Below are 10,213 nucleotides of genomic sequence, written 5' to 3'. Positions count from 1 at the left end.
GAGTATCACTGAATTTTAACAGAAGTAATATCCTACAGCTTGTGAAGTCTTCTTTTGTCATTTGTGCTTATCATCTTCAAGACTGAGGGCAATGAAGAGTGTGGTGGGATTGTTTTATCGGTAGCTGATGGGCCATTAAGATTGAGCTGTTGAATCCACTTTGGATTGGAGCGCCCTTCTAATGGCAGTTGATGTCCTGTGCCACAGCTCGTAACCTGTTTAGACAGCAGTCAGTGTTTAGATTTGAGGATTTTCCTGTCAAAGAATTTTACTGGAAAATATGATTTCATTGATTGATAATGATTGAAGTTAAATTGCATTTGGGAATACACCCCAATGACCACGGCCCACGACGTGTGGGAATACACCCCATCGACCACGGCCCACGACGTGTGGGAATACACCCCATCGACCAGGGCCCACGACGTGTGGGAATACACCCCAACGACCAGGGCCCACGATGTGTGGGAATACACCCCAACGACCACGGCCCACGATGTGTGGGAATACACCCCATCGACCACGGCCCACGATGTGTGGGAATACACCCCAACGACCACGGCCCATGACATGTGGGAATACACCCCATTGACCATGGCCCACGACATGTGGGAATACACCCCAACGACCACGGCCCATGAGATGTGGGAATACACCCCAACGACCACGGCCCACGACATGGGGAACAAACACTGTGGTGAAATAAAATAAAGAGCCATATTTTATGTGTGTTTTTATTTACTCAAGTGACTGTTTGCAACACTTCTCCGGTGTGGTCCAGTAGACAGTGGTAGTCTGTATTTTGTATACTTGAGTGGGATCTCTGAAGGAACTCGTGAAAACATGCAAGCATTTGGATAAACCTGAGTATCACTGAATTTTAACAGAAGTAATATCCTACAGCTTGTGAAGTCTTCTTTTGTCATTTGCGCTTATCATCTTCAAGACCAAGGGCAATGAAGAGTGAGGTGGGATTGTTTTATCGGTAGCTGTTGGGCCATTAAGATTGAGCTGTTGAATCTTCTTTGGATTGAAGCGGCCTTCTAATGGCAGTTGGAATGTCCTGTGCCATAGCTTGTAACCTGTTTAGACAGCAGTCAGTGTTTAGATTTGAGGATTTTCCTGTCAAAGAATTTTACTGGAAAATATGATTTAATTGATTGATAATGATTGAAGTTAAATTGCATTTGACTGCAAGCACTTTTTATCCCCTTGGCATGGTTTTGTATTGACTTTTTCTTTTTGTGGATGGCGTTACCTTCTTGATGATACACTCAGTCAGTCTGGCAGTTCTTTGGTGATTCAATCCACTACTAGGTCGGAAAATGTATGGAAAGCTTTGTAAAAGTTAAAAAGGAATAAAATCACGTAGATAATTAGAGAATGGTTATGAAGGTAAGTAGAATACAAAGGTAAAATGGTTTTATCCAAAGTAAGTATTACAAGGATAATCCCAGCAATGTGTGTTTAAAATGATAATTTACCCAAAATGTAAATTCTGCCATCATTTACTCATCCTCATGTCATTCCAAATGGGAGCATATCTCTGCTCCCTGTGTTAACCCTATTTTCCTATGTTATCCTATAATCCCAACCTTAACCTTAACCCTGGAACATAGGACCATGGGAACATAGAAATGACTCCGCTCCACTCCCATTTTATTTTTTTTGTAGAAGACATAAGTCACCGTTCACATTATTTGATGTGAATAGTGACTGAGACTATTCAGCTAAATATCTTTGCATGTGTTGCACAGAAGAAATGTTATATTTGGATATTTATATTTGGAACAACAAGAGGGTGAGTTACATTTTTGTGTTAATTACAGTATTTCTTTGACTTGATCAAATTAATGTAAACAGTTCCTTCCTTGTTAGTATAGTGGACAGTATCTCCGCCTGGAAGATTACCCGACGGGGAGACCTAGTGTTTGGGGGCAGTCGTGGCCTAATGGTTAGAGAGTTGGACTTGTAATCTGAAGGTTCCGGGTTCGAGTCTCAGGTCCGGCAGGAATTGTCGGTGAAGGGAGTGAATAACCAGTGCTCTCTCCACCCTCAATACCTCAATACTTGAGCAAGGCACCAAACCCCCAACTGCTGGAGCAATGTGACTGCCCACTGCTCCGGGTGTGTGTATGTTCACTTCTGTGTGTGTGCACTTGGATGGGTTAAATGAATACTTGGCCACACTTCACTTGTGGGCAGAACAAACCAAAAAAAGCCTGCCAAGAACTTTATGACTCTCACAATGCCTTGAATGCCTAATAGCTCTTGTTTTCTATTACCTTCCAACAGATTGAGCTATTGGATTCACTTTGGGCTGGAAAACCCCTTCTAATGATGGTTGATTCAATCCTTGTGCTGTAACGTGTTTGGACAGCACTCAGCGCTTAATGTGGTTTGCCTCATGCTCTGGTGACCGAGTTCATTGGTATGAACAGAAAAAGAGAAAAAAAGGAAGAAAGAATAAGAAGGAAGATGCTTTTGTTCAAATCTGTTAGCAACTTTCTTCTGTGGAATACAAAAGAACATTCACCAAACACAGATTTATCACTCGTTATCACAGCAAAGTATCATTGTTTTATTTTAACATTTTTTAAGTATTTCATTCTTTAACAAATATTTGGCACATAATGTGTTTCTCAGTATGCATGAATGAGGTGAATGTGTGTGTGTTTCTGCTTCAGTGACGTGGCACATTATTGATGGGAACTTTTCCAGAAGCTTCTGTAAGGCATCGGCCAGACACGTCACAAAACCTCTTGAAGAGCATTAAGCTGGAAGGAGTTCGCCAGAGACCGTAAGTAAACCTGGTAACCCTTTACAATAAGGTTCCATTAGTTAATGTTAGTTAATGTATTAACTAACATGAATAAACAATACATTTATTACACTATTTATTAAACTTTGATAACGTTAGTCAATGAAAATTCAGTTGTTCATTGTTAGTTCATGTTTATTCACAGTGCATTAACTAATGTTAACAAGCACAACTTTTGATTTTAATAATGCATTAGTAAATGTTGAAATTAACATTAACTAAGATTAATAAATGCTGTAGAAGTATTGCTCATGCTTAGTTCATGCTAACTAAAGTAGTTAACTAATGTTAACTAATGAACCTTATTGTAAAGTGTTACCATAAACCCCATGATAAAGATAATTAGTGATATTTGCTTTACTCTTCTGTTCTGTGGGATTTGTGTGTTTTCTAGCTGACATTTGAGAGCAGCTGGAACATTTGGTTGAAGAGATCATTGGTTCTGTCTCAGATCCAGCGAAATATTTCTACCTGCGTGCATTTGACTTCAACATCTCTCAGCCATTAAAAAGTGCAGAAACAAACTCAGACCATCATGTATCCCACCGTCCTTTTAAGTTCCCTTGTTTCCCTGTCAGACCAATATCCAACAAAATCTGACAATATTGATACATTCCCTCCAACAGCAATTGTGACAAAACACATTTCAGAACACACAAGCACAATATGACTCATGACTCATTCAAAACAGGTGTCCCCTTATCATAAACCTGCCATAAAGTTATGCTATGAATTCCCCTAAGATCTCAGGCTGTATAAAACATCCTCATTCCAGCCCAGTTACACTAACCAGTGTTTAGTCCATCAGTAAAAATACAATCCTGCCTGTTTCAACACAAGCACTTCATGCAGAACTCAAGTAATGTTTAATCTTGCTTTGGTGTGCTAATGCTCTATGAGCATTTTGTGTATACAGTACTTTAGTTACATCATCGCTGGCCCGGCCCTCTGCTATTTGTTCACTGACCTTTTCCACTTTGAGGTCCGTTAAATTGCAGAACCGCAGCACGTGGTGTCAGTTTCAGGACAGCAGTCTCAGACCGGAAGTTAGGACCTACCCCTACCTTCACTAAATCTATAAGCTCCACCGTAGCAAATGCATAACCCCACCACTAACCCTAAACTTAATGAGGCTATAATCTCCACCTTAACTACCGGTCAGAGACTGCTGGCCTGGCTAGGCTGTCCTGAAACAGCTGTGATGCATGGTGCTGTGGCTCTGAGGTCAGATACTTGTCCATTTCTGCCATCAGTGAAAGCACCACCTTAATAGGGCTGATGCTGTATTGTTATTTTATGCAGATGAAAGCGATTCTGAGGGATAGGCCTACAGTCTTTATAATGGCAAGCACTGAATAAAGGTAATAGATTGTGTCATTTGAACAACTTTCAAAACTGTTTTAGGGAGTATTTGTCTACTGAAAGTTTTTTTGGAACGGTGTTTAATCAGGTAAACAATCACCTGAACACACTGTACTTCAGTCCCTTACAGCCTTGTTTATATTTATAATTTATATCCTGCCAAAAATGAAATACCCTGACTAAGGACTCAAATAATTTTTGCTATTTCTCTGGTAAGTAGTTTTAGACATCCAGGAAAGTATATGAGCCACGAGCCATTCCAGCCATATGGGCAGAATCACAGATTTAAAGGAATAAAGAAGATGAAGAATGCTGGTAACACAGCAGCTGACGGTAGGCATTGACTTCCATAGTAGGAAAAAAATACCATGGTAGCCAATGGCTACCGTCAACTTATCATCTGGTGACCAACATTCTTCAAAATATCGAAAGAAACTCATACAGGTTTGGAAATACATGAGGGTGAGTAAAAGTTCATTTTTGGATGAACTAACCCTTTCATTTTGTGGCCATATATTACTTGTGTTTTTGGCCTATACTTTGTTCTTCAAACCCTTCCATAAGTTAGTTAGCTGTAGCACGTTTTGCTATGTGAGTTTTTCAGGTACTAGAAGTGAGGTGGCCCCCTCTTGTGGCTGGATCAATTTAGTACACTTAAAATGTGCTCATCCTGCAGTGCATAGCTATTACTGGACTAAATTCAAAAATCTGCAGGTCATCATATTTAAGCTCTGGGTCTCATACATTAGAATATCTACAGACTAACTTTCATCATTTACCTTTATGAAGTCTTGATCATTTCTCTACAGTTCTGAGAATTACTATCCTTGATCATGTGTGTATTAGTTGCCTTGTTTTCGTTCTGAATGTAAAAAAAGGATTAATGCTGCCTTAAAGGGATAGTTCACCCAAAAATGAATATTCTGTCATTTACTCGCCCTCTTGTTGTTCCAAACCTGCATGACTTTATTTCTACTGTAGAAAACAAAAGATGATGTTTTGAGGAATGTTGGACTTTCACTGAATGGAAAAAAACAACAACTCTGTGATATTTTTCCAAATATCTTCTGTGTTTCATGGTAGAATTAAAGTCATGCAGGTTTGGAACAATATGAGGCTGAGTAAATGATGACAATCATTTAAATAAATTCTTAGGCGAATTATCCCTTTAAAGAAGCACTTGGTATTTTGTTCCTTAGTAAACATTATTTGCTTAAAGAAATAAATAGTATTTAAGCAAAGTTTAAAATGTTGTCCACTCACATGAGATGAAGACCGTTACATCTGTGACCTAATGAAATCTGATTTATTTTAGAGGGAGCAGGTCACTTCATGAGGATAGACATGCTGAGAGCCTCTGAACTGCCTGCTTTATCTCGGTAACCTTTCTGGAGACTTTCCATCGTGTAATAAATTAACCAGGACTGACCCAATATTGTCTCATATTTGTCTGCTGTCTTTAATTGACACGGCTCAGGATAGTCACTGTAGGGTTTGAGAATGTGGCCGAATTATTTCCACAACATGATGCATGATGGGATACACTACACGCTCCAGAGCGCTATTCTAGGCTTAGTGTATCCCATCATGCATCATGTTCTGGAAATAAATTGTGAGACTTTTTGCCGAGATCTCGCGAGAGGTCACGGAAACCTTTCCAATGCAAGTTAGATATTAATATAATAATTAGATATTGCATATAATTTGGTAGAAAAACTGTGTTTTTACATTTTATTGGTGCAAAGATGAGTAGTGGTGATATTTATTTTGTACAACATTTGCAACTGCTTTTTATCACTTAATTAGACTAGTACTAGTAATTAGATCCAGTACTATCATAACCAGATCCCCTACTGAAGGCCAGAGAAACCAGTGTACTGTGTGCAAATTGCACTGCTGTCTCGGTCTGGTGTGTTTGTGCACTTTATACACCTGAAATGTGTTTGCATGGATTTATTTGCACTGATATCAGCACTTACAAGACGTTTTCTGCACACGTCACACTGTCTGCTGCATGATGGGTTTTGCAGTATGTGACTGTTTATTGATCAGTTGATCGTACAGTGTGACTAATATTTGTTCGCTCATTCATACGGATCGATTTTCTACCTCTCGTTCTGTTTAATTCTGTTAGTTTGGATTATTTATTCTGTGTGTGTGATATTTAATAAATGCTCACAGTAGTCACCTGTACACTTTTGTAATCTGGCATTTTGTGCATTTAATGTAAAAACGTGAGTGAGTCTTCAATTTCAGTGCATTCAATATCAAACTCATTTGAGCTCCACAATCGCTTCCTTTAATCAGTCAGTCCCAGCGGGCACCTTGATGGTGAAAAAACAAACATTGACATCAAACATTGACGTCAAAAATGCAAATCAAACCACTTCACATCCACACACAACAAATGCAATGCTATGAAAGAAAAGTTCTATTCAGCAAACTTGAAATCAATAATACAGATGTAAATTCAAAATGAAATGCACCAATTCTGATTGTGAACAAAGATCAATATAGTCCAGATCTCAATCTGAATTAGATTTTCTGTGCAGCGCTACTCAAAATTGGCCAAATTCTGTAACATTCTGCATTATACAGCGAATAGTGGTTTTATGCCTGGATTAGAAAGGACGTGTGTGTGGATGTGAAATGGACATCAGGTTTCTGACGTCAGTCTGATTTGGATATTTGACCTGTGTTTTGACGTCAGTGTTCGAAGTCAATTCGATGTCCTCTCAACATCAAGTTCCCCCTGGGATGGTGGTCGAATGGACATCAATGTGTGGATGTCAAATGGACATCAAGTTTCTGACGTCAGTCTGATTTGGATAATTGACCTGTGTTTTGACGTCAGTGTTTGAAGTCAATATTTCAGGTCTTTTGAACCTCATTTGCCCGCTGGGACACGTTTCAAAGGGAGATGTGGCGTGCTTTTGCAATGCATGCTTTTCGAGGCCCCAGTTAAGAAAAAATGCTACAGAAACTTAATCAGGCTGACAAAGATTTCATATTATGCAATAAATATCAATCAAACACACAAATCACTGATTTCAATGTGATATGACATCCATTTGACGTCTAAACCATGGCATTGATTTGATGTAAACAGTGTCAAACATATTGGCCTGTATATACATTAAACTGATTTTAGCGTGAGTATTAACTTCATATCTTCACCCGGTTACCACTGGAAGAAACTGCTGTCCAAACTGACCTTAAAATGATGTTACACGGCATCTTGATCAAGATCATTTGACGTCAAATTAATATCAAGGTGCCGCTGTATTTTTCCATTTCATCTGGACTGTTCGCTTCATTATTTCCCCCATTATTTTAGATGAAGTGCTTTGAGCACCAGCTGAAAACAATTCAACTTAACATTTAATGACCACCTGTATAATAAATGAGAAAATTCAGACATTAAGAATGAATTCCAATGATTAAAACAACAGATAATCTGCTGAGCACTGAATGCGCTGAACTCTGAACTTTAAAGTGTCTCGAATTTTAAGATCTGTTCACATACAGCTTTGTCATCGTCGGTGTATCGTGAAAGTCCCTCTCTCAGACCAGCAAACTGATATTTATTTAAATGAATGAATATCCATCTAATTACTTATACATGAGATTTGTGTGGTTATCCTAAATGTAAGTGCAAATGTTTGGGTAAATGATAATTCCTGTTTTCACACACAGTTATTCAAAAGATAATCTTTTCTGATTGGGTTATAAAACTTTGGCTTTGTTTGCTGTTGTTTTATGTATTGTGGATTTGTGTTCTGGACTCTCGTTGTTTAAGGACATACCAAAGCAGCTTCATCAGTTCATGACCTTCACCGCAAAATAACTGAACATAAAGCATAGACAGTAATTAATGAAAAGAGAGAGAAATCAGAGAGAGAGAGAAGAAGGTGTTTCATCACTTACAAACCAGCGTTATCAGTTGATGATGGCCATCGACACAAAAGAGCCCTTAAATATGCTACTAATTGAACAAAAAGCTTTAGACAGGAATGAAGAGAAAGAGGAGGAGAGAGAAAAGAAGAAGAGGACCGATGCGATTCTCTCAGTAGATGCTGCAGCTCTCTGGAGAAGAAACACCTCCCGTTAGTGAACTAAAACTGAAGATCCATCGCCTGGAAGATCATCCAGCTTCACGGTGAGTGACTGATCTGAGAGCACATGCATTCATTTGTACATGAAATATATGAAACGATTGTATTCATTTCTTAAAGGCGAGATTTTCAATTGTGTATAAAGGTTTTGTCTTAAGTAAATGTTTTATTATTTTATCTTTTGCATGAAATGCAGTAGTGGAAGTGATGCTGCTTATGAAAAAAGGGTAGGTGATAAGCCTTCAGCCTTTACCTTTTTCATTTAATGTGTAAAATCATCTATAAATATTATAGAATTGTGCATTAGGGTTATTATAGTTGACTAAAAACAAACAAAAATAGAAAAATATTTTGTCATTTGAAATAAAATACACTTTAACTGAAACAAACAAAAAAAATACATATATATATTTATTTATTTATTTAAAAAAATATTATTTTATTTCTACAATTGTTTTGTTTATTTAATTTCCGCTAATTTATTTCTCATTTTCATGTACTTTAACTTGATGCACTAAAATGACCAAACCTAAAATAAAAATGTATAAACAATATATATTTTAAATCAAATTGAACTAAAATTAAAATGAAAACACAAAATATAAAAATAAATATTAATTATATTAATAAAAATTCTAAAGAAAATTAAAAACTCATCAAGAACATCAAAGAAATGGTGTGCAATTTTCTTCATTTTTCTCAAACTTTCTCCAGGTTTTTTGTTGAGATAGCTAAAATGGGAATATCTTGAGAAACACCAGGATGGATAACAGCACCTCAACATATCCTGACAGAAACTCCAGCAATGGTCAGACTCTGGCCACAATGCCGGAGAACTCACTGGAGGTTCAGGCAGTCACCATCTCTCTGTCGCTGCTGATCTGTGGCGTGGGAATCGCCGGGAACGTCATGGTGGTTCTGGTGGTGATCCGTAGCAAACACATGATGACCGCGACCAACTGCTACCTGGTGAGTTTAGCCATGGCTGATCTGACCGTGCTTTTGGCCGCCGGTTTACCGAATATCTCTGAGGTTGTGGCTTCGTGGATCTATGGCTACGCCGGCTGCGTTTGCATCACTTACCTGCAGTACCTGGGCATCAACGTCTCGTCCTGCTCCATCACGGCCTTCACCATCGAGCGCTACATCGCCATCTGCCACTCCATCAAAGCCCAGTTCATCTGCACCGTATCAAGAGCCAAGAAGATCATCGCCTGTGTCTGGATCTTCACATCTCTCTACTGCATCATGTGGTTCTTCCTGGTGGACACCAATGAGACGGTTTATTCTAACGGCGTCGTGGTCCGCTGCGGCTATCGGGTGTCCAGGAACCTCTATATGCCCATCTACTTCCTGGACTTCACGCTGTTTTATGTGGTTCCTCTTGTCGTGGCTTCGGTTCTGTATGGTCTGATCGCCAGGATCTTGTTTCGAGACCCGCTGCCGTCGAATCTGTCCGAGCAGAGGCTCTCCGTGCATCAGGGCCGACGGCACAGCTCTGTGAGAGTGTCCTGCAGAGCAAACAGCGCAGCGTCTTCCAGAAAACAGGTGCGCTCCGTCTGTCTGTCCATCAGGTACATTCTGGAAAATATAAAGAAACAAAGAAAAAAATATTTTGTTTTCATGTGTGTCTGTGTAGTTCATAGAAAATATAAAGAAAAAATAATAAATGAAATAAATATTTTATTTATTTGTTTGTCAACCAATATAACTTAGTGTGTAAAAAAAAAAAAAAAAAAAAAAAAAATATATATATATATATATATATCTCATCTATATTTAGTTTTATGTTTTTTTTTTATAGTTTAAATTATTTTTATTTGAATGTTTTCTATTTCTACTGTTATTTTTGTTAAAGTTTTAGTAATTTCCTGTGTTTTTATTTTTATTCATTTTTGATGTCTATATATTTTTA

At 38.2% G+C, this 10,213-nt stretch overlaps 1 protein-coding gene across 1 annotated transcript in view; it reads left to right on the top strand.

Annotated features, from left to right (window-relative positions):
* Positions 1-9,060: 9,060 nt before the first annotated feature.
* Positions 9,061-10,213, top strand: part of LOC107560053 (thyrotropin-releasing hormone receptor) — a 2,636-nt gene continuing 1,483 nt past the window's right edge. The window contains exon 1 of the mRNA XM_016244106.1: positions 9,061-9,846. Within this exon, the coding sequence (XP_016099592.1) occupies positions 9,061-9,846 (786 nt within the window). The remainder of the gene's footprint in view (positions 9,847-10,213) is intronic.

The sequence above is a fragment of the Sinocyclocheilus grahami genome, unplaced genomic scaffold (genome assembly GCF_001515645.1).
Source record: "Sinocyclocheilus grahami isolate Dianchi unplaced genomic scaffold, SAMN03320097.WGS_v1.1 scaffold708.1, whole genome shotgun sequence".
NCBI classification, from domain to species: Eukaryota; Metazoa; Chordata; class Actinopteri; order Cypriniformes; family Cyprinidae; genus Sinocyclocheilus; species Sinocyclocheilus grahami.
This window is presented reverse-complemented; position numbering and strand designations above follow the sequence as displayed.